General features: G+C 41.7%; 1 protein-coding gene across 1 annotated transcript in view; it reads left to right on the forward strand.

Moving 5' to 3' along the window:
* DUSP16 (dual specificity phosphatase 16) overlaps positions 1-25,380 on the forward strand; it is an 88,936-nt gene that overhangs the window by 59,679 nt on the left and 3,877 nt on the right. Inside the window, exons 5-7 of the mRNA XM_019451994.2 lie at positions 2,881-3,044; positions 15,394-15,553; positions 23,636-23,759. Of these exons, the coding sequence (XP_019307539.1) occupies positions 2,881-3,044; positions 15,394-15,553; positions 23,636-23,759 (448 nt within the window). The remainder of the gene's footprint in view (positions 1-2,880; positions 3,045-15,393; positions 15,554-23,635; positions 23,760-25,380) is intronic.

The following is a 25,380-nucleotide window of genomic DNA, read 5'->3' on the forward strand; positions in this document are numbered from 1 at the left end:
GAAATATTGTTCTGTTAGATTTAAATGAGAGGCTATTACATGAACTGTATTAGAGCCACGATAGAAAAAAAATCTGAGAACAGCTCTGTGGAGAAATACCGGACCCAGAGAAGTTAACAGAAGCTTATTAATATTTAAACTCCTACAATTAAATTGTAATCAGAATAGTGCCTGTCAGTTATTATGTTGGGTAGGTGTAAGGTAGATAAAGAATGATGAGACCCTTTAACACTTACTGTTAGAAGAACTACTTTCGGGGGGAAAAACAAAAACAACACACCTCACCTTAAATAACTGTGTTATGCACTTAGACTGAAAAGGAACAGAACACTAATAGAAACAAAATTATAAATACTAATCAGTGACACTGTTATACATAGGCCAAGATAGGTTGACCGCTTTCTTGAGGTTCCCTGTGGGTTATGCTGTATGAGCATAGGTGTAGGAATTGTGACTGGCTCCATTTCATTACTTGCAGTGGCCCTTGTGTAACATTTCCTCAAGTGCGAGTTGCCCTTACTATAAATAGATTTTAGGCAGTGGGGGGAATGGTTTGGGAAACTTATTTGAGTTACATTAAACTCATTTCCTTGGAGTCTTTAATATGCTAATATGTGCTGTGATTCTCCCAGGGAAATATGATACGCAGTATTTCTCTTACTCTTTGCACCAGTATCTTGTCTGTCAACTTCCTGTAGGACCTTAGTGCTTTGGAGCACACTTCGGGAAATGTAACCTTAGAGCATTGCTTTTTTCGCTTTGTGTCTCTGGCGAATCCTAACAAGATGTAGCTAAACAAATAGCTGCAGATCCAGGGTGGAGGAAGGCCTCCCAGGTGAGGCTGGGTCCTAAATGTATCTGAACTCAGCCTGTGCTCTTTCTCTGCCGTCAGTCTTGGGGCTTGTCTGCGTTTTGCTTGCTGCGTGTGCATGCACAGGGCATGGTAGTGGTGGTGATAATCCTGAATAAGAGAACAGCATCAGAGTGTGAAATGAAAGTGGGTTTTGTGTGGCTGGAGGCCGTGCTTGGAAATGGTAAGTAATGAAGCCATGAAACTATACGGGAACACATCCTGAGGGCCTCATCTATCACATGAAGGAGTATGGGATTTCTGTAATGGAACTGCCTACCTTTCCATCAGGTTACCTTAAGAACTGCTGATGAGTAAAAACTGCACAGACACTTAGGTGGAGGCTAGGAATGACACTTCAGCATTTTGCGGGTACCATAGCTGTCACAGGCCCCTTGCCATCCTAGCTTGCTGCATTGTGGAACCTGTACTGAATACAGACAGTAGACACAGGAGTCCAGCAGATTCAACTTCAGTTGAACATACTATAGGGGATAAAAGGGATGACATACTCTCCCCTCCTAGCTCCCTGCATGTCTGCAGTTTTTGAGGGCATGTTTTAGTTGCTTCTGGAAGTGGACTAAAGACTAACAGAATGTAACTCAAAGAACTGGAGATAAATGTTCAGTGAGATTTTAAGATCTTGTTTAGGGCCTGATTAAAGAGGTAAAAGTGGGGCTGCCCTGTCCTAATAACATGTTAATTGTTTTTTAATTAAATAGTACTAAAAATATACAAGTATTTCCTGTGATCCAAATCTCTTTGCTTCCTGACTTTGAACTTGGTGAGTAATGAGGGTTTGGCTGGGAGAAGATTTCTCTAAAAATGTATCAGAATCTTTAGATTCTGGGTTTGGATTTGAATAGCAAGGAATATTTATATTGGAAAACCCAGGGAAGACCATATTCATTTTTTCTTTTTCAGAGGGGGTGAGGGTGCCTCCAATGGTTGGGTAGATGTCTTGTCATTAAGAAATGGCAAGATGGTGATTTAATGAAGGTCACAGAGCAGATCATAGTAAGGACTGGACTAGGAAAAACGGGATTCTTCTGGGTGTAGGAATCTTGCCACAAGGCCTTCACATACCCTAAGAAATTAGGGTCTGTCACCACTTCTTCATAGTGCTCAGCAAAATGAACAGTGGATCCCAGGAGTCACTGGTAATTATAGGAACCTTGATTAACTGTCCAGGAATTTCAAGGACTTGATGTGGAGAATATTTGCAAGAGTAGGGGCGCATATGTCTGTAATCCCTTTGACATAAAAAACCTACATAGTAGGAAGATTTAAATTTAACTCTAGCATTTTTAACTTGATCAATTTTATTTTGAAGAAATAACATCTGGCCTCAGTTCATGGTTGTTTTTGTTTTGTTTTTATATCCCATTTCACCTCTCTGAGTAGTTGTCTTGGCTTATTTGCTACTTTTTTTTTTTTTATTTTAAAATATTTATTTATTTTGAGAGAGAGAGAGCACGTGAGTGAGTGAGCATGTGCATGCCAGCATGGAAGAAGCAGAGAAAGAAGGAGAGACAGAATCCCAAGCAGTCTCTATGCTGTCAGTGCACAGCCCAGTGCGGGGCTTGATCTCATGAACCCATGAGATCATGACCTGAGCCAAAATCAAGAGTCAGTTGCTTAACTGACTGAGCCACCCAGGCACCCCTATTTGCTACTTATTTTAAATCCTCTTTAAGTTCCATAGGAGAGTATTCATTTGGGAGACTGAGGGCAGGGAAGAAATGTAGGGTAGGTGAGGTTGGAGAGAGGGAGAAAGAGACGGGTCCAGTTAGGTGTCCTCAGGGGTACGGCTCCCCATCGTGGCCCTGTAAGCCAAGGCTCACTGCCGGGCTGTATGCCAGGCTCCGTGGTGGACCGCTGTGGACAGGAGTACGTGTGTAGTGCTGTCCACTTGCATCTGTGGGATTTGACTTTTTTTTTTTTAACCAGTTAGAGTTATATTTGAGCAGTTAACGAAAGGCTGATTTTTATCTTAGTGCATGGCATAGTAATTTTATGTGTATTTTTAGGTGGGTTTGCGGAGTTCTCCCGTTGTTTCCCTGGCCTCTGTGAAGGAAAATCTGCTGTAGTCCCTACCTGCATTTCTCAGCCTTGCCTTCCTGTTGCCAACATTGGGCCAACCCGAATTCTTCCCAATCTTTATCTTGGCTGCCAGCGAGATGTCCTCAACAAGGTGGGTGCTTTGAAAATATCCTTCATTGTAGGGTTTCTTGTTAGCAGCTGGAGAAATCGCGATTGCCCATCAGCTGTTGCTTCCAGAAAGGAAGTATAGCATTCTCAGTGTGACTCCCTGTGGCACTTGCATTAGCTTCTGGAGGGCTGTTTTGTTTGATGTTACTGATTTGCCATAAGATGTAAATGTTGTCACACTTGCTTGTTCCTCAAAGATCCGGGAGACCTGGGATAGGACAGGATTTGTCAGAAGTGTAGCCGGATTTTCTTAGTGTATTAATTGTTCTGTAGTAGTCATTGGGCACATTCAGGAAGGCTGATACTTCCTAGATTATTTCACATTTGTAACTGTATTTACTGAGGCATACTAGAAAGGGACTCAGGCTGAGCTTGGATTGAAGAAGAGCCTCTGGCTGGAGGGATGGGGGTGGGAATAAGATGGTGAGGAGAAGGGCTAAGAGCACACACTGCAGGCTGCCCCGTCAGTGGCTGCCTGGAGCAGCTTCGTTGAGAAAGAAGAGGGAGGAGCTCGGACTTGCTGAAAAGGTTCACACACGTGAAGCTGGTGTGCCCAATAGAGGAATCCATAGTGATCCAGGCCACCGTATTTAATGGTACAGGTGTAACAGTAGTAGAACTAAGGTCTGCCTGCCTGCACAGCTTATATGCTCTTAACTGGTAGTGCTAGGAAACTGTGCTCTAACTTCCCAGAAAAGAGGTTTTTCTCTAAAAGAGCAATCAAAGATCTTAATTTACCTGTTGGTGACTTACAGGTGCTACTTTATTTATTTATTTTTAAAGAGAGAGAGAGAGAGAGAGAGAGAGAGAGAGAGAGAGAGAGCAAGCAGGGGAGGGGCAGAGAGAGAGAGAAAGAAAGAGAGAGAGAGAGAGGATCCCAAGTAAGCTTTGCCCTGTCAGCACAGAACCCACTGTGGGGCTCAGTCTCATGAACCGTGAGATCATGACCTGAGCCAAAATCAAGAGTCGGATGATTAACCGACTAAGCCATCCAGGCACCCCACAGGTGCTACTTACTTGTAAAGGGGGGAGGTACCTTAACCTTTCCCCTTGAGTAATTGAAAGAGTTGGGCTGACCATAAAGCTAGCTCCCAGATTGGCTTGTATTAGCACGTGAAAAGCAAAAATACCCTGTTTGCCAGCAGTGGGGGATTCTTTCTTTTTTTTTTTTTTTTTTTTTTCCCAAAACTCCCACCTCTGTAAAATTTTGCCTCGACACTGTTATTAATATCTCTGCTTTTACTGTGAGAGATTTGAAATTTGATAGTTTATACTGTTTCGGGGTTTTTTGGTGTAAAAAGATGATTTTATTAAAACACGGGGACAGGACCCATAGGCAGGAAGAGCTGCCGATAGTTTATACTTTTATTGAGCCTTTCTGGTGGGGTCACAGTTCCTTTGAACACGTGATTATTCTCTTTTAGAGATAAGCAAACTATGTCACAGAAAGCAAAATTAATTTCCTACAGTCACATGCATCCCTGGGATAAAGCTGAAGATGTTTTAGTTAATCCTCAATCAGAAAATGAAATAAAATTCATCCTAGTTAAAGGATGCTGTCCCGATTTACCCCTAGTTAAACAAAAAAACATAACCAGTCAGCAGGTGCTTTTACAAATAATTGTGTTATAGATCATTTTTGTTACTTTTGACATCAAGTTAAATGGCACATTCATTTTGCTGTGCACCATTTCCAGGTTTAACATATGTGTCTGTTAACGACTCTAGCGGTTAAAATGGACCCTGGAGTTGAAGACATGGGGAGAGGATGGTTTTCTCCTTCAGCTGGTTTCTCAGTGGACACTGAACAGGCTGAAGAGGATATGTACACAGAAGCATTGGGAGAAGGTGGTTGTAGGGAAGGAATAAATTTATGGAAGCTCAAGGGGAAAACAGCCTGGGCAAGGAGGTTTTGTGGAAGACTGTCAGGAAACTTCTTTACAGCAGATGTAAAGGATGGTGAGAAGTAAGCATGCTTTGAAAATGGTGAGCAGGAATCCCATAGTGACCTCTGGATTCATTGTTGAGAAGAGTCCTAATGCTGACAGGGATTTTAGAGATCATGCAGTCAGCCTCCTTTCCTTGGTCAGTGAGGAAGCTGATATTCCAGAAACATTAAGTGAATTCCACAACACCCAACAGATGAGTTTTGGGACCAGATGTGGCTCTGTTGAACAGATAGCTTGAACTGATCTTTCTGCTCAGCTCTCTGATTTAAACTTTCCAGGAGAAATAATATGCTGCTTCTCTTCCCGAAGATCTCCAGAGATGAAGATTTTGTAATTTTTCCTAATAGCACATACCTTTTTATTAGAATTTAGAAGCTGAAGTTTTTAAAAACATCGATGATAAGACCACTAATTTTATTAGTTTTTTTAAAAATTTTTTTTAATGTTTTATTTCTGAGACAGAGACAGAGCATGAGAGGGGGAGGGGCAGAGAGAGAAGGAGACACAGAATCTGAAGCAGGCTCCAGGCTCTGAGCTGTCAGCACAGAGCCCGATGTGGGGCTCGAACTCACAAACCGTGAGATCATGACCTGAGCTGGAGTCTGTTGCTCAACCGACTGGGCCACCCAGGCACCCCTAGTTTTCTTTTAAATCAAGTGACACCAATATATTTTAAAAGCATATCATAGAAACTTTATTAAAATCATATTTACCACTTAAAATGCTAGGCTCTTTATATTATTGCATTTAACCCTCATAATAGGATTAAGACATAGGTTGGCTCTGAGTTGTCACTTACCCAAGATTTTGTGGCTGGGAAGTCATGGACTTCAAAGCTGGTTAGTGGCAGAGATCATCCTCACTCAAGCTACTGTTCTGGCTTTAAGGCTTGTGTTCATATAACACCAGACGTACCCATCTTCTAGAAGCTAGAACTCTCTAGAACAGGCTGTTATGAAGGACTGACGATCTAAACTGTTTCTTGAGTCACTGCTGAGATTTTCTTTCCCTAGTTTTCCTACAGCACATTCTGTACCAGCACTGTCCACTAGAAAGGTAATACAAGCCATATACTTAAAATGTTTCAATAGCTTTATTAAAAAAGTAAAAAAGAACAAGTGAAATTAATTTTGATAACTTTATCACAGTATATCTAGAATATTATTTCAATGTGCAATCAATGTAGAAAAACTATTGCTATTTTATGTATTTTTTGTACTAAGTCTTTAAAATATGGTGTATATTTCATAATTACTACCCATCTCAGTGTGGCACAGTTCAGGTGCTCAGTGGCCTCATGTGGCTTGTGGCTACCACAGAGGACAGTGTAGGTCAATACTTTCAACATATTTTAATTTTACTCAGGTTTCCAAGGCATAGCTCTTCTGTAAAAGACCGTAAGAAGTCATTGGTAGCAAAAAGAATACCTTCAATTTCTTTTCCCCTCACAACTGTACTTTTGTTTCTCACAGTCTGTTCTTTTATTCTCTAGTCTTTATACAAGAATTGGAACAGGAATAGCTTACTGTACTAAAAGTAGTTTGCCAGTGCCCAGTTCACATCTGAACTGAGTGGGATTTGCGCAAGAATCTCTAGTTACTGTTGAAAGACCAAAGTTCCTGATTTTCTGCCTTATCGCTTAACATTTCCAGTAGACACTTTAGTTTCACACTTAAATGCATGAAATGTATGATGGAATCACCTGTTGTCAGTAGTCACAAAGCCAGAGCTATATCTGCAGTAAGTTAGCAGTTCTCCTGCCCCCTTGCCCCCCATCCAGACAGTGTGCTGTTGGCACTCTTGGTGTTGCTCATTTCACTCTTGGAATCAGCAAGGTTGGTTTTCTTGTGCTGCCAGGTTGTGTTGCCTGCCACTGGGATGACTGCCACTTTCTCTGTTGTTTTCTTACCAGAACTAGTAGCCTAGACACAGAATACTGCCTTCAGGGTTTCCATAAGATCCAGGAAGGCAAAGGTCAAAATTATCAGTAAAAATACACCACATGGTGCTCAAGTTGAGTAGACAAGACCAGTTCATTCCACAATGATGTACAAGACGAGGTGAGTGACTGTAGAACTCCCACTACCAACGCAGCCTGGTGTGTTGGTTGACAGCTGGCCTTGGAGGTGGGCAGTTTTGCTTCCCAGGTCTTACCTTACCAGCCATATCACTTTAGCTAAGTTGCTGAATCTCACTTTCGTCACCTACAAACTCATGATTCCTGCCTTCTAGCATTCACGTGAGGTTCAAATGAAATCACGTATCCCTAGCACCAAGGACAGTTCCTGGTTCACAGGGCCCTTGGTCAATGTCCTCAAGAGGTGGGGTATACCAGAGGCTTTCGTGAGTGGTGGATACAGTGGGTGTGGTTGACTGAGGAAGGCTGGATGGAGGAAGTAGGACGTAAGGTCAGTTTTGAAGGCAAAAGGAGTGGCAAATGCAAAAATATTTATTTGAATGGACTTCAGAAAAAAAAGTGACAATTCCATTGTCTAAAATTGCAGTGCCCCTGGTGATTTAATGTGATCTCTCTCCTCAGTCTAGCTGAACATGGGAAACTTGGCCAAGTAGAGCAGTTTTATTAAGGCTTGTATATCAATCTGTGTTCCATTTATTACTTCATAGTCTGCAACAACAGATTATAGGACCCTTACTTACAAATTAGTCCCAACTACAGGGCAAAGTTTATTTCATTATTTAGGAGAGAGAAGCTTTGAGAGGGAAAAAATTGTGAATGGAAATCATAATAATAAAATAATGAAATAAAGATTATTTTTGACTCAAAAATGTTATTTTTGAAAGTTTTCTTAATTGTATATTGAAGCAAGAATCCATCCATCACCCACACGGTTACAGTTTTTTTTCTTCTGATGAGAACTTTTAAGTGCTGTACATTACATCCCCATGACTTATTACTGGAAGTTTGTCCCTTCTGACCATTGTCACCTACACCCCGCATATGTTCTCTGTATCTCTGAGTAGATTCCTTTAGATTCCACATATGTAAGTGAGACTGTATAGTATTTTTCTCTGACTTATTTCACTTAGCATAATGTCCTCATAATGTCGCAAATGGCAAGATTGGCAAGATTTCATTCTTTTTTTATGGCTGAATAACACTTCATTGTATACCTGTACTACATCATTATCCATTCATCGATTGATAGAACACTTCTGTATATCTAGAGTGTTGTAAATAATGCTGCAGTGAACATGGGGGTGCAGATGTCTCTTCGAGTTAGTGTTTTCGTTTCTTTCAGATACATACCCAGAAGGAGAATTTTTGGATCATATGGTAATTTTATTTCTGATTTTTTGAGGAACCTCCATATCATTTTCCATAGTATCTGTGCCAATTTACCTTCCCACAAGCTATTTTTAAAATAAGATAAAGTGTAAGGGAACTAACATTTAATGAGACTCTTATATTATGTGCCAGTTATTTTGTCCTTATAATAGCTTTATAAAATGTACGTCATTAGCCTTACTTTACAGGTGAGGAAACTGAAGCTGAGAGAGGTTAGACGACCTACTCAAGATCATTCAGGTAACAAGCGGTAACATGCTAGGTTGTGCTTTGGTTTTTCTGGGTCCAGTACACACACGCTTCTCATTATTCCTGCCACACGGCGTTCATCCATGCAGCAGGAGGGAAGGTAGAGCACACAGGTAGGTGCATGTGCTGTTAGAAGGGTAAATGTGGTTAGAGGAAATTTACAAAAATTTGCTTCTGACTGTGTACATTTTTCAGTACCCCAGGAAACAAGATCCTCTGTCAGCTGAGAGTGAGGAGAAGGAATTTGAAGAAAAGGGGAAATGGGTGGAACGGCATGTAGGAGAGAGGGAACCTAGGGAAATAAAACGATTGCTGAGGAGCATGAATTGGAATTGAGATGGAGCAGCGTTGCTGAGTGGTTTTCTCTGGCTGTGTTCAGCTGCATGGGCGCAGACACAGACCAGGCGGGTGTGGGTGCGGCTGCGTGGGTGCAGAGGCAAACCAGATGGAGAGTTAGATTGACCCAGGGCTGTAATCTTGCTGGGTGAGTGTGAAGAAGCCATAGTGGGACACAGGAGTTGAGGGTGGAGGCAAGGGAGTAATTTATAATGACGGACCACAGAATTTCACTTGGGCAAGGAAGGCAGACAGATACCATGAAGATGAAGGACCGAAAAGGGGGTAGAGTCAGAGAAGTGTAGATCCAGGGGAACGAAAGGATTCCAAGAGTGGTGGTGTGAGAGAGAGCGAGCTGGAAGGAGAGGAGGAAGGGTTGGGGGGGTTGCTGTGAGGTCAAGATGAGGGACAGGCCAAGGTTGTTGGTAATGACCGGGACTGACTGGGTCACATTCGTGAATGGTGAAGGTGAGAAGTTCAAAGAACTGAGAGACCAAGGTATCAGAAGGATATTTGAAGCCAGAGAAGATTATTTTGCCAGTAGAAAACATTTGTTCACAGACTTAGCACAAAGTTGAGCTACATATTAAATGGCATAATGGGAGTGCCTCTGGAATCTTACAAACTGTGATGCTTAATAACGGGGCAGAGAAATTTTCAGTTGTGTAAAACAAAACTGAGCAAATTCCATAAATATCTCTTTATAGTGTAGTAAGAAGTCCTTGACATTCATGTGCAAATGAAAGCAATCATTCTATAAAACAGACCCATTCTTCCTAATAGTAGTTCCAGCCCAGCACCATCATCAGAAACATTGCCTTAAGATGCCCTCGAGCCACTTATATGTACATTTGTAAAAACAATCCGGAGAGCAAGTTAATAGAATGTATGGCTACATGAACCTTCAAAACTCAGCGATTCACCCACCTCTCAACCCTGAGGCCCAGCAGGTGCTGCCCGCTTTACGGCTAGGCTAGCAGTAGGCTCCTGTGCCTCCACTGCTGGAACAGTGTGCTTACCAGGAGGTATCGTGTTTGTTCTCAAACCTGTTTAGGCCAGCGTACTTGTTATTATAATTGTGCACATTAATTAAAATATTACATACGCCCATGAAATATGAATGAGGGAAGAGTGTTATTTTTCTATGATTTAGGTTAAATGTTTTGGGACGATCCAGGAAAACCAAATTGCTTTACGTCTTTTTTCTGTCTAAACTAGGAAGCAGTAAGGCAACTGTAAAATACCTGAGGGGCCGTCATAAACCGGGATTCTGTACTGATGTTGTTTCACAGGTTTTTGCTCTTCTGAGAAATGAAAGCTCTTAAGTAGTATATGCACTTGGTTGTGATTTGGTTAAGAACTCCCATCAGCTAAACCATACAAAAAAAAAAAGCAGCAGCCATGGTCCAGCATCAGAAATTAGTGAATGAATGTACATTTATTTGTTTTAAATTAAAGTGGTTCAAGTGTATATGTATTATTTTACTGACTTTTGCATTGATGTAGTTACTGCCACCAGATTACATATTGTGTTCAATTTAGTAACCATGTTATATTTAAATTTTACATGGTAACATCTTTGGATTTTTGTTTGCCTCTTTGTTTTTAAAATTAGCCATGTTTTATTTATCAAGTCCCATCTTATGGCAAAAAGAATTTCAGGGAATAGTTGAATAATTGACTTAATAAATATTTTTACAGTAAAATTTTTATAAAGCAAGTTATATTTACCATTAAGATCATTTCCTTTTTCTCATTTCATGTTTAAATTATTATTTTTTCATATGTATTTTTTAGGTTATTTATTTTGATAGAGAGCACGAGCTGGGTAGGGGCAGAGAGAGAGGGGAGAGAGAAAAATCCCAAGCAGGCTCCACACTGTCACCACAGAGCCCTATGCGGGGGGTTGATCCTGTGAACTGTGAGATCATGACCTGAGTTGAAACCCGAGAGTCAGATGCTTAACTGAACCCTCCAGGCACCCCTGTGTTTAAATTATTTTATCATCACTCAGTTTTAATATATTAGTCTTTTTCACCCTTCCCCTTTTGCCAGTTATTTAAAATTAAAAAACTGCTGGGGCACCTGGCTGGCTCAGTCACAAAAGAGTGTGTGACTCTTGATGTCAGGGTTGTGAGTTCAAGCCCCACGTTGGGTGTAGAAATTATAAATAAATACTCAAAAAAACCTTTACTACTTAAATGCATCTTTTATGGTACACTGTTTTATAAGTGAAAAATGCTTTTGAGATATAAACAGCATTGTAAGGTTGGATTATTGATGTATCTTAAATATGTCAGGTCAGAATGGTGCCCTTTGCACATTTCCGTCTGTCCAGCATGGCGGTGTTGCTGAAGGTTGGTGCGTGGCAGCAGTCAGCACAGGGCAGTGGACCTGCACGCAGGGAGCCAGTTCTCCCCCTGCAGCAGTAGATACCTGTGCAAACATGGCAGAGGCCAGCACTGTAATGCCTGTGGCAACAGCTGAGGTGACAATAAGGGGAAACAGAGCAAAATCAACACTTTGTGTAAGTGTCCTCAAATGTGTCCTGAGTTGCTCTGAAAGTCTCCTCAAAGAAGTGCAGGCCAGAGTGGTCCCTCTACTTTCTAATTTGTTAATGATAGTTGAAATGGGCATAAAGAATGAAATTAAACTTTATATTCTAATACTTGAATTAGTTACAAAGGATGTGTATATGTAGGCTAATTCCCTTGTTGCTCCATCTAATTTGCTTTTTTTTTTTGAATGCTTATTTTTATTTTTGAGAGAGACAGAATGTTATCAGGGGAGGGGCAGAGAGAGAGGGAGACACAGAACCCGAAGCAGGCTCCAGGCTCTGAGCTGTCAGCACAGAGCCCGACGCGGGGCTCGAACTCGTGAACTGTGAGATCATGACCTGAGCCGAAGTTGGATGCTTAACTGACTGAGCCACCCAGACACCACCCCTAATTTGCTTTAAACAGAACTTCAGCAAAGCATGGCCACTAAGGACAGGTTTTGGAGGTGGATATTCTTGATTTGAACTTTGACTCTATCCCACTAGCTGTGTGACTGCAAACATTGTGTAACTTTCTAAGCCTCAGTTTTCTCATTTTTAAAATGGGAATCATAATAGTATCCATACCAGAGGGTGGTTGTGAGGATTAAATAAGACAGTCTATTTAAGTTTTTTATTTTTATTCTAGTATAGTTAGCATGCAGTATTGTATTACTTTCAGTGTATAGTATAGTGACTCAGCATGTCCGTACATGACCTGGTGCTCATCATGACAGGTGCCCTCCTTAATCCCCATCACCTAGTCAGCCATCCCTCCCCACCCCCCACCTCTCCTGATCACCATCAATTTATCCTCTATAGTTAAGAGTCTGCTTCTTGCTTTGTCTCCCTTTTTTTCCCTTTGCTTATTTTGTTTCTTAGATTCCACATATGAGTAAAATCATATGATATTTGTCTTTCCTGGACTTATTTCACTTGGCATTATACTCTCTAGCTCTAGCCACATCATTGCAAATGGCAACATTTCATCCTTTTTTAATGGCTGAATAATATTCCAATACACACACAAACACACACACACACACACACACACACACACACACACACACATGCCACATCTTCTTTATGCATTCATCTATCCATGGACACTTGGACTGCTTCCATAATTTGGTTATTGTAAATAATACTGCTGTAAACATAGGGACACATGTATCCCTTTGAATTAGTGTTTTTGTATTCTTTGGATAGATACCCAGTAGTGCAGTTAATGGATCATAGAGTAGTTCTATTTTTTAACTTTTTGAGGAACTTCCATACTGTTCTCCAGAGTGGTTGCCCCAGTTAGCATTCCTGCCAACAGTGCAAGAAGGTTTCTTTCTCTTCACATCCTTGAGAGACAGTCTATTTATTTATTTTTTTTTAATTTTTTTTTTTTTTTACGTTTATTTATTTTTGAGACAGAGAGAGACAGAGCATGAACGGGGGAGGGGCAGAGAGAGAGGGAGACACAGAATTGGAAGCAGGCTCCAGGCTCTGAGCCATCAGCCCATAGCCCGATGGCGGGGCTCGAACTCGCGGACCGCGAGATCACGACCTGAGCTGAAGTCGGACGCTTAACCGACTGAGCCACCCAGGCGCCCCAGAGAGACAGTCTATTTAAATGCTTAGCACAGTGCCTGGAAAAAGTAGGCATTCATTAACTGTTAGATATTATTTTATTAATATGTGCCATGTACCATAATATTATTAATAAACCTCTAGCAAAGGTGCTCAGCAAATATTTTTTGACTGAATTTCGGTTAAGTGGCCATTTCTATAAACTGTAGGTTATGAGGCTACTTGTCAGAAGTATACATTGTTATGTTCTTTCTGTGGGAAAATCAAATTCGACAGTCACTATACACTTGTAACATGTTTTGTTCTTGGAACTGCCTTTTGTCTTCTGAAACTTCTAGGTCCTCATTACTGAATTGGGTGGAAAGCGACATTACTACTTCCCTTTACTTTTAATTTAATAAACCTTTGTAGTACTGCTGGTGGATAGGAGAAAGACACATAAGATGGTTCATTTCTTTAAGGACCATTGGCAAGAAAGGCTTGAAAGGCTCTTAACTCCAGTGACCTGCTGCTGTTCTTGCATGGGAGATACTGCAGTTGATCAAATGGTAGTAATCTCAGTGCAGAAAAACAAACGTGACCTTTGCTACATGTACACAAGTTTAAAAGTTGTAGTGAACACCATGGAGATCTTCACAGCCTAGTTATTAACCTAGCAGAAGCACGTGAGAGCATCAGCAGACTGGGGCTCTGGCACCACAGAGGCGTCAGTCACTCCAGGAAGCTCACCTGGTTCTCAAAGCCGTTCTTTGACATCATCTCACAGGTGAAAGAGGGTTTATTAAGTCTGCCTTTTATGTAAGATGTATTTCTTGTGCCAGATGTAAATGAAGAGACTCAGGGAATTGGCATGTCTCAGGAGGGAAAACAGGAAGATCATCAACTGTCTAGTTGGAAAAGATTTGGAGAGGAGGTGCCATTCCAAGAAAGGGAATAAATGACCAGCGTTGCTTACAAGGGAATTATTTTAGGCTTAGAACACATAGAACTAAATGAAGGGGGGTTGTGTAGGCTTGTCTGGAGAACGGTAGACGGCGTTATCAGTCGAACAAACACGTATTGAGTGTAACTACGTAGCCGGTGCCAAAGGTAGAAAAACAAGTGAGAATCAGTCCAAGATCTACCTCGCTATTTTAATAGGAGAGACAAAAATTATCTGCTAATTATAACCGTGTGCTCAGTGAACAAAGTACTTTGGAAGGGCAGGGAATGGAATGGTTAATTATGCGTCAGTGGAAGGAGTACATAGTAAGGCTGATTTCCACAAAGCCAGCAAAGTGGAAGAGAGTCACCAGGAGGAGGAACAGGCACAGGAATGGTGTGAACGCCAGAATGGAAGCGTGGGCGTACATGTCTTGTTGGGGGATTTGGACAAGAGCAGGCAGCGAGACGATGATGACATTAAAGTGTGAACAAAGCACTTAGCCCGTGTTTGACTGTAAGAAAGATCACTTTGGTTCTTGTTCAGTATATGGTTTAGAGATGAAACCCCGCAAGCTTTAAGAACTCCCTGGTGGCTCTGTGTGATGCTGGTGGTGGTGAGGGCTGACCACTGACTGAGCAGCAACCAGATGGAACAGAGAGGAGAGGACAAATGGTGGAGAGGGGGAGGGTAGGTTCTACCAAAAGGCTGTGGCAGCCATTTGGATGGGGGTCGTGAAGGAAGCGAAATGAAAGGATCCTGTTTTCCAGCTCAAGTGTCTGAGTAAATGGTATTACCACAAACCAATTTTGGATTCCAAAGAGGAAACCAGTATTTGGGGCACAGAATGATACTGTGTTTGAGTTTCTGACATTTTGAGTTTGAAGGGCCAGAGGAGCATACAAATAGAGACATCAGTAGGTGGTTGGAAGGAGGGGCCGGAAATGGAAGAGGATCTGTATTTACGAGTCAGTTGTCAGCATGTAGAGCTGATAAAGCTCTGGCAGTAGATTCAATCTTTCACAAGAGTGTTCTGAGCTCAAAGACTACCTAGGACTGTGTCTTTGAGAACAATCAACATGTTCGGTTTGGGAAGAAAATGTTCTTGTTGTGTGCACCTGTATTCTAAAGTCAGAGCGAACTGTCATGGTTTTATTTTGTATTCTTCGACTTCTCTCTCAGCAGTGAAGGTAATAGAGAATTGGTTGTATTCATGATGTGTGTTCTTCAAGCATGCCATTGGAAACAGGTTTTTGCCCTTAAAAACAATTCTGCTTGAAACTGAAGTCTCTAAATGTCATTGCGCTAGGTTTTTGGATTTCACCGATTGAATTAACTCTGATTTCAAGGAAAGTAGTAATTTTGATCATGATATTAAGCTTTCCTCTTCAGTGTGGAAAGCTTTCACACTCCTCAGTGTGGCGCTCACATTTTAATTGCTCTTTCCCTCCACAGGAGCTGATGCAACAGAATGGGATTGGTTATGTGTTAAATGCCAGCAATACCTGTCCTAAGCCCGACTTTATCCCCGAGTCTCATTTCCTGCGCGTGCCTGTGAATGATAGTTTCTGCGAGAAAATTTTGCCGTGGTTGGACAAATCAGTCGATTTCATCGGTAAGTAGTTCAGGGTAGTATTACAGGCCCTTTAAGGGTTATAGTCTCATGTGCAGGTGCACCCCTCCCCTCTCTCCCTTTTTCTCTCTTTAGAGAAAAGGACGCTATTGCAGAGATTTCAAAAGTCTGAAAACAACACATGATGCTGCTTATCTCAGTGGCCAAGGTGACGTGCCATGCTGTCTCTAAGAGACTGGCCTTGTGACATTATAGCTAACTAAACCACTGCCAGGGTTAAGCCTGATGGCATCTGTCATTACATATTTGCAAGCACTTGAAATCAGTTAAACTTCTGGGATTAAATTTTGTAGCCATTTCCTCAAATCCTATAAAAGACTTTCGGAAAGTTTGGTGGCATTCCTTAAACTGTTTTTGCCTTGCTGCTATGTCTTCCCCAGAGAAAAGTCAAATCCTGTGAAAACAAATCCCATTACATCTAAAGTCTTTATGTCATGAGATCTGTAAGCTTCAATCCATGTGCCAGTAATTTCAAGTAGTACCGGCTCTAATAGAATTCACACACACACACACACGGTCGTTTCCTTGGGGTTGATTGTGATAGGCTCTGATCTGTCCTGTGCTGTGTTGTTTGCTGGGCCTGGGCCTGTTAGTCCTGGAGCCTCCCAACTCCTAGCTTCAGGTGCTTTGTGACATTTTGGTGCCGCAGGATGAGGTCTTTTGGTGGTGGTAAATTGGTGATGTGTATTTGAAATGGGGTTTTACTGGAGAGTAGCTGAACAGAGGAGGTACGCTGTTTGCTTTTGAGCAGCGTGGCACGGTTCACTCTTGATGTTCCATGTGAGAAGTTTTTCTTCCCCCAGTCACAGAAGCTTGAGCACCGTAGTCCACAATTAAATACTCTGAATTGGTTACTGTAATTAAAAAAAAGAACTAGTTCCTTTTAAGATGTGAAACGCTGTAAATTGAGCCCCTCAACTATACCCTTTCATCTGTGAGAGGAATTTTTTTTTTTCTAGATAATGCTTTTGGAACATTGAGTAATTCCAAAACAGTTCTGCCTTTTTTTTTTCTTCAAGATTCCAGATTGCTAAAACTTTTCATCTTTAATTAGAATGCAGCCTTTGAAATGCCAGAAGATAAATGGCTTAGATAATTCACATTACAGTATTCACAAATAAAACTCCCCAAATTAATCACCCCCACCATTGTACTTCTAGGAAATATTCAGTATATCATTCAGTTTTTGCCTCTTTAAAAGAGAACAAACGTTCTCTTTTTTTAACGTTATGGTTAATGTTCCCATTCCATGTCACATCAATCCAAAGACATTTGGCTCTAATTTCAGCTAAAAGTGCAGTTTCAGAATCTATTTAGAAGAGAACCTGATTCTCTTAACTCATCACAATGTCTAAGCTTTTAGGAGGGTTAGCAGAAAAGAGAGAATATGAATAACTTTGCCCCAACTTACTTTCTTCTTTCATGGGAGATATTGGGGTCATCCTGCCACTTTTAATCCAGACAAAAAGAATTTACTGTGTTCCAACTTGGTTAAACACACCCAAGTACACATATTGTCATTTATTTGTAACATCTGAAAATATTTATACTCCTCATACTCCTCAGTATTTCACCTGCTTGTGCCTATTTCCTAGGGCCACTGTCCTTATCCCACCCAGGTCATTGAGGGCAGAGTGTCCAGCCACGTTTTGGAATCCAGTGCACAGTCACGGTAGTTGCTGGTCTCTAGGGGGCTTTACGTGAGGGTGGGTCATGGCAGAGTGCACGCTGTGAAGATGCACCCTCATACCAGGGCTTAGAAACTTCCAGGCTTGCGGGTGTTTTTTCTTTGTATTATTTAGGTAAATTCCAGTAAGTTTCTGGGTTTGTTGGAAGGACTCAAGTGTTCATGGAGTTTTGTCTTCGTTTTTAGTTCACACGGGCAGTAGTGAGCTCGGGTTGCCTGTTTGCACTACAGGACACGCCCCAGGTGGCCCCAGTCCCAGTTGCTGCTGCTCCAGGCTCCTGCCTCGCCTCTTGAGTTTAAATGTAGGCCATACAGGGAGGTGACTAAGGGCATGTACTTTGGAGCCAAACTGTATTTGAGTCCTGTCTTCCTTGGGTACTAGTTAAGTGATTTTGGGTAAGTTCCTCCGTTTCCTGATCTGGAACTGAAGATAATGTATCACTTTATAGGGATATTGTGAGGATTAAAATAGATAACGTACCTAGAATACCTTGCCACTCGCCTAACTTATAATTGGCTCTTAGTAAGTAGTAGTGGTTGTAAAAATTAACATCTGAGAAGTTCTTTGGTTTTCTTTTTCTTTGAGCTGTCCTCTAGAAGCTCAATTATTACTTCTTTATTTTTAGCCTTTGTAACTTCACATCTTCACTGGCTTCCCCTTACCCTTTTGTTATCCTCTCTGCCCTTTGTTAAAAGATTTTTATTCCCAAATAGCTGTGGTGGCAGCTTGTTTTTCTTCTCTCCAGTTTTCACCATCAGTATTTTTGTTGCCCCCTGTTCAGGAACCTGCTGTCCTTAGCCTAACATTCCCAGACCCTCCAGCACCTGCTCCCCACCTTTACAACCTTTCTGTTCCCTCCCTGCCCCACACGGCAGACTGTTGTCTGTGCAGCCTCATTACTCCCAGTGTGTAGCTGCCTGGCACACACACATTGCTGCCAAGAAATGTGTTCTAATGAACCCAATCCAGTTAAATCACTTTTCAATCAGATTTTTAAAATACATCCTCAAAGGTGTTGTGACTGTAAAAGCAATGTAAATACAATGCAGAAAGTCCGTAAAACAGAGAAAAGGAAACCTGTAACTTCAGCATCCTAACACATCTGTTATCATCGTTTTATTTCCTTCCAGCCTTTTTCATTTTTTTTTAAAAATATATGAAATTTATTGTCAAATTGGTTTCCATACAACACCCAGTGCTCATCCCAACAGGTGCCCTCCTCATACCCACCACCCACCCTCCCATCCCTCCCACCCATTAACCCTCAGTTCTCTTTTTTTTTTTTTTTAACGTTTATTTATTTTTGAGACAGAGAGAGAGCATGAACGGGGTAGGGGCAGAGAGAGAGGGAGGCACAGAATCGGAAGCAGGCTCCAGGCTCTGAGCCATCAGCCCAGAGCCTGACGCGGGGCTCAAACTCGCGGACCGCAAGATCGTGACCTGAGCTGAAGTCGGACACTTAACCGACTGAGCCACCCAGGCGCCCCTGTTCTCAGTTTTTAAGAGAGTCTCTTATGCTTTGGCTCTCTCCCACTCTAACCTCCTTTTTTTTTTTTTTTTTTTTTTTTTTTTTTGTTCCCCTCCCTCATGGGTTCCTGTTAAGTTTCTCAGGATCCACATAAGAGTGAACACATATGGTATCTGTCTGTCTCTGTATGGCTTATTTCACTTAACATAACACTCTCCAGTTCCATCCATGTTGATGCAAATGGCAAGATTTCATTCTTTCTCATTGCCAAGTAGTATTCCATTGTATACATAAACCACATCTTCTGTATCCATTCATCAGTTGATGGACATTTGGGCTCTTTCCATACTTTCGCTATTGTTGATAGTGGTCCTATACCCATTGGGGTACCTGTATCCTTTGGATAAATTCCTAGTAGTGCTAATGCTGGGTCACAGGGTAGTTCTATTTTAATTTATTGCGGAACCTCCACACTGCTTTCCAGAGCAGCTGCACCCGTTTGCATTCCCACCAACAGTGCAAGAGGGTTCCTGTTTCTCCACAGCCTCACTAACATCTGTTGTTTCCTGAGTTAATTTTAGCCACTCTTACCAGTGTAAGGTGGTATCTCAGTGTGGTTTCCACTCACAGAGTCCCCCTTAGGATCTCCTGCAGTGCTGGTTTAGTGATCATGAACTCTTTCAGTTTTTGTTTGTCTGGGAAAGCCTTTGTCTCTCCTTCTATTCTGAATGATGGCCTTGCTGGATAAAGGATTCTTGGCTGCATATTTTTCCTATTCAGCACATTGACTATTTCCTGCCACTCCCTCTGGCCTGCCATGTTTCAGAGGACAGGTCTGCTACTACCCTTATGTGTCTTCCCTTGTAGGTTAAGGCCCATGTGTACCTAGCTGATTTCAGAATTCTCTATCTTTGTGTTTTGCCGGTTTCACTATGCCAGTTTCATTGAATCACTTAGGGCTCTAATTTTCCCCTCATGGTCTAGTATTTTCCTACCTTTTTTTTTCAGCTTTATCATTTTCCATAATTTTATCTTCTGTTTCACTTATTCTCCTGTCTGCTTCCTCCATCCTTGCTGTCATTGCACCTACTTTATTTTGCACCTCATTTACAACATTTCTTAATTCATTGTGCCTATTTCTTAGGTCCTTGATCTCTGCAGCAATAGATTCTCTTGTCTTCTATGCTTTTTTCAAGCCCAGCTATTAGTCTTACGACTATTATTTTAAATTCTTGCTCAGATATATTGTTTATATCTGTTTTGACCAATTCTCTGGCTGTCATTCCTTCCTGGAATTTCTTTTGGGGAGAATTCTTCCCTTTCATCATTTTGGCTACTTTTTTGTCTTTTACATGCTTTAATAGCTTGTTATGTGTCCTGCACCTGCGAGCAGTACTATATTAAAAAGGGGTCATACATTGTCCAGGGCCTGTCCCTTCAGGAGGTGTTTTTGGAGTGTGTTGTGTACTCTCTGTTGTTGTGACTCTGGTTGCTTTATCTCCCTACTCGTGGTGGTTTGGACCCTCCACCAGGTGTGCTTTGATTTGTTCATTGAAGTGACCCTGGAAAAAATTTAAAAAGGAGTAGAGTGGAAGAAGCCTTATCTCATACAAAGAGAGAAATGACAGGGGTGGGGGGAAAAATGACCAAGCAGAGATTCAGAGAAACTATATGGCTTAATCCTGAGAGAAAGAGAGGAAAATAAAGAAGGAGATACAGAAGAGGTGTAAAAATAATACATTAAAAATGTCTGTTTAAGCAAACCAACAACCAGAATAGAGAAGGGAAGAAAGAAGAAGAAAAGTGTGTATGTGTGTATAAAATAAGACTTGACCAAGAATCAAATCAGAAATGCAAAATCATCAGACTTGTCTAATGATGCCTTGGAATGGAGGCTGTGCTGGTCTGGAGGAGGGGGCCATCTGGTTTGGTCAGTGTCAGTTTTGTTCTGGCAGATATGCAGTTACCGGGTGCAGAGGGTGTGGTTTGGTGTAGGCGGGTCCCACCTCCACTGGGGGCCCACTGTCCTCTCTGAAGCCCCACCTTTTTGGTGATGGGGAGAAAAATGGCGACACCCCAGTCTCTCCTCCCTGGACCGGGTGTTCCAAACCACAATGTTCAGGCTGTCCTCACAGTGCCGTGTGGGTGAGAGTGGGCTGGTTTGTCCTGCTGCAGTCTCCCATGCCTCCCAGGCACTCGGCTGGGATTCAGACCCCGTTGTTTTAAAGGATCCTGCCCTGGGCACCCTGGTTCCAGGGTAGTGTCACTCTGCCCAACCAGCTGATAGAGGACCGCCGGCTGGCAGGTGCCTGCAGGGTCTTTTGTCCTTGGAACGCCAATATACCCCCTGCCACGGCACTTGAGGGAGGGGGACAGCTTTCTCCCAAATCACCTCTGAGCTCACTACCGAGCCTGGGGCCAGCTCCCCCTCCCCGCCAGGGCCAGGTGCACAGACTGGCAGCCGGCTCCAGTCCTGGTCCAGAGAAAGTTGCACAACCCTGGATTGTCACTCCTAAGGCTGTTTGCAAGTTAGAGACTAACTGCTTTTTTCCGTTCCCTGGTCCATGGTCCAGAGAGGCTTTTCTCTTGTCCAAATACAATACCATGCTTCCACAGCCTCTCTTTTTCTTTCTTTTGTCTCTCCACTGAAGGAGATCCTCCTTCAGTCAGTGCCTATGCTGTCTGTTTTATCTCTCCCAATTTGCAATCATGCATCCCTGTCCTGCCAAACTGTCCCTGTAGGCCCCTGGAGATGTTTCTGTCACTCTGTAGCCCAGATTCCTGGAATTCCAAGTCTTCTGGCCTTGGTACTGCTGTGTTTGAAGGATTAAGGAACTTCATGCCTCCCTACTTCTCTGCCACATTCATCCAAGTCAATAAACATTGTTTTTAAAGGAAGTGTGGGTGCATATCCCATTTACTGTGTTTACTGCATAATATGTGCCCAATGTTAAACCCTTTGAGGTAGTTAGGAGCAAGATCCTTATAGATCCTTACAGACTTGTTTTGAGATATTTTAAATAATTGAGAGAATATTGTCAACATTTAAAAAAAATTGAAACTGAGCCTACTTCCAATAAGAATTTAAGGCAGCTTACAGTCTGAGACTGGGATCAAAAGATGCATTGACACACATACACATTAAAATGGAAAAAAGGGCAAGAATCAAGTAATATGGGGGTAGAAGAAGTATAATCTGAATTACAGTTACCTATTGAAATTGCGTGAAAATCTTAGCTCTGAGCTTCTTAGCAGCCAAGGCAAAAGGGGAAATACTAAGATCAGTACAGGCTAAGTCCTGTATAGTTGAGATAAGGAAGAGTATTCTGTAGGCCCAGGAAGGTAATGGACTTTATGTACATGGGTTTATGTAGTATTATGTTGTATATACATATTTCTTAATTTCAAGAAGTATTCGTATTCATTTGTTACTATTCCACTGTGTTTGATTTGTTTATCTAAGGAAGGCTGTTTGATTTTTCATATACTATCCAAAAGCCCTATGTGTTTTGTACATAATAAATCACATACCCTGGAATTTGTAATATTTGTAACAGAGGTGGTGAGATTGGAATGGCCTTGTATTACTATTCAGTTGCCAGAGCCAGAGCAGATTCCCTGGATATGTTAATTATAAGAGCTTTAACATAAGGTTTGGTAAACTTTTGGTGCTGTCAGCTAAAACAAGAAGGAAAAGGGAAGAATTTAGCTCCATGGCAGCAGTTCATGGTGAGCACGTGTGTAGTTGTTTACCATCGAGGCAGTCATAATATTGGCTAAAATATGAGTAGCTTCCAGGCTGTGTGGGATAACTTTGCCCGTTCCTACAAGTAGCCTTTTAAAGCCCCACAACAGTGAGATGGCAGCACTGTTTGCTTGAATGTTCTTGGTTCTCACAAAGTGTCCAAAAGTCCTACCCTGTTGTACAGAATATACATGATGCAATCAGTAACATCTCCATATCCAGGAAAGGTACAAGTTCCCTTGGTCCTCATTAAAGTGACCTGCTAAACCTGATTCCTAGTATATACACAGTTTTCTTCTTAAACTCAGCAAATGAATTATGTTGAGCCACTTTATGACCTACAGAAAATTCTCCTAAACAAAAATAGGAAACAATAGGAAGAAAGATTCTATGAGTCAGCATTTTAAAAGTAGCTTGACCTGGTATCTTTTTGCTTTCTGATGCGCTATCGTGATGAAGTCTTTCTCCCTCCTGCTTTTTAAGTTAGTAAGGTATGGCACATATGTTTGAAATGAGAAAATAGTTTTAAAAATGTAATACCTCTTATACGTAGCAAATCATTTTACCGTACACCTAAAATACAATGTTATATGTCAGTTATATCTCAAAACCGAAAATTATATCTCAAAACTGGAAAAAAAATTAGTGTCTCTTACATAACTAGAAAAAAGTTGGGAGTGTCAGACAATATGGGTAAACAAAATATTAGCTAAATCTTAAGATTTGGGGTGTTACTTTCTTTTTTTTTTTTTTTTTTTTTTTTGGGGTGTTACTTTCTTTATACTTCTCTGTAATTATGAAATTCTCTACACTAAACAAATGGAATCCTGTCATCACAATGTAGGATTTATACTCAGGGAAAATCATTAAAATTAAAAACAATAATGTAAAAAACACATTGGGAAATGTACCAAGTAAGAGGCGATCTTGAGTAGGGGACTCATTGCTTATTAACATATTGGGACCAACCTCCATTTGGTCCTGTATGTAACTGGTGGGGGAAATTATCTTCCTTTACCTCCTTAAAAACTATTGAAAGGAAGAATATTATGAATACAAGAGATTTACTTTGAGTTATCAGATGCAAGTAAGCAAATGGCAACAAGATCTCACTGTTGAACAAAGTTGTTCACGGTGACCCTTCTCGAATTTGACTCCTGCAGAGAAAGCAAAAGCCTGCAACGGATGTGTCCTGGTACACTGCTTAGCTGGCGTCTCTCGCTCAGCCACCATCGCCATCGCCTACATCATGAAGAGGATGAACATGTCCTTAGACGAAGCTTACAGGTGAGGACAGGGATATGCCTTGTGGATTGGGTTTTCACTGGACCTGAGACATGAAGAGAGAGGAGGGTGGGTAGCCAAATTACAGCAAAACAGGACTATTTTAGTTACATTCTTTACAGGTGACTGCATTTTTAAATGGTTTTTCAAAGATTAGAGAAGAATATAAGTCAGCATGAGTTCCACCTGAACATGTGTCAGATTCATCCGCAGCTACTTTTTAATTTTAAGGAACAACAAATCTAAACAGATCTCTACCCTGTTAAGTGAGTTTGTCTTTTCCTAATTGGGGAAGTACATAGGAGAAAAATGCTCCAGCAGGATACCCATTATAGAACTCCTACTTCTGCTTCAAACTTTGTGCTTTTATCACTGTGAGGAAAAACCCTACGTACAAGACCAAGTTATTGTCAAAATCCACTCACTGAGTGGGATTTCCTCCATTCATTCTAGAGTAGCCCAGATTCTGCATTTGGCCTGGGTTGCTCCCCCCACCCTTGGTCAGATGGAAGGCAGGCAAGTGACATGGGCGTGAGGACCGTTGAATCTGGATGGGTGAATCTGGATCCCCTGCGTGGATAGCGGGGATTGGTTTTCATGCGATAAACGGCCATAAATATAGATGTGGGAAGCAGGCCTATTGTGACAACTGGACTTTTTCTCAAATTGGAAAATTTGGAAAGAAGAAATGAGCTACCCGAAGAGCTTCTCATTTGAGGAATGAGACTGGAGGAGAAGGACCCTCCCTTTGTCTGCATTAATTCCCTTGTCCTCAATTCAGGCTTTTCTCCCTAAAAGTCTTCTGGTACCGTGTAGAAACCAGAAGCAAAAGCACTTTTATGTCATGTTATGAAGTCTTACTATGAGGACCCTGCATTTGTACTTGTTAAAGTTGAGCCAGTTGTCTCTGGCTTTGTTAATTTGCTTTAGGTTTACTTGATCTCCAAGGAGTTTGATTTTTCACCATATTCAAATACAAATTTTCAATGTAGTTTCACTCCTGCATCTTCTGAGGTGTGTCCATGAAGGTTAGAAACCATCGAAGGATTTGTCCACTATCTCTAGGAGTCTATGTTTCCACAATTAAACACAGTGGTTACAAAAATGGATGCAGACATGAGACCTGGTTTTGAATTCCAGCTGTGTGAGTTTGGGGAACCGAATATAATACTCTGTTTAATGCATTGGCCTAGTGCTTAGCACACAGAGGCCAGCTGACGGCTGATGATTCTGTCATGCTGGCTGTCGTGCTGGATACAAAGAGAAGGAGCTCAGGTGTGTGCTTTGAGGCTGTGGCCATCTGATACTTGCTTTTCGTAAACATATGAAATGTCCTGAGGAAGTGACTATGAGGACTTTGAGAAGGCCTGATACTGGGAAACTGAAGTGGGAGAGTGGCTGTCACACCGTACTTCTGAGGGCAGCACCAGCCTGAGTTGGTGGGGAGGACGGAATCCTCTCTTATCTGTTTCATTGGAAACCTTGGGTCCTTGGAAACAAGCTGGCTAAAACTAGAGCTTCTGGGCCCTGGGCCCTCTCTCTCTAGCATGCTCCAAGGACGTGGTATAAAGCTCTCCCAGTGCAAAGGCCCTTTTATTCTCCACCTTGAACTTTTAAGCTAGTC

This window comes from Panthera pardus, unplaced genomic scaffold (assembly GCF_024362965.1).
Source record: "Panthera pardus isolate Hobbes unplaced genomic scaffold, ASM2436296v1 HiC_scaffold_6, whole genome shotgun sequence".
Lineage (NCBI taxonomy): Eukaryota > Metazoa > Chordata > Mammalia > Carnivora > Felidae > Panthera > Panthera pardus.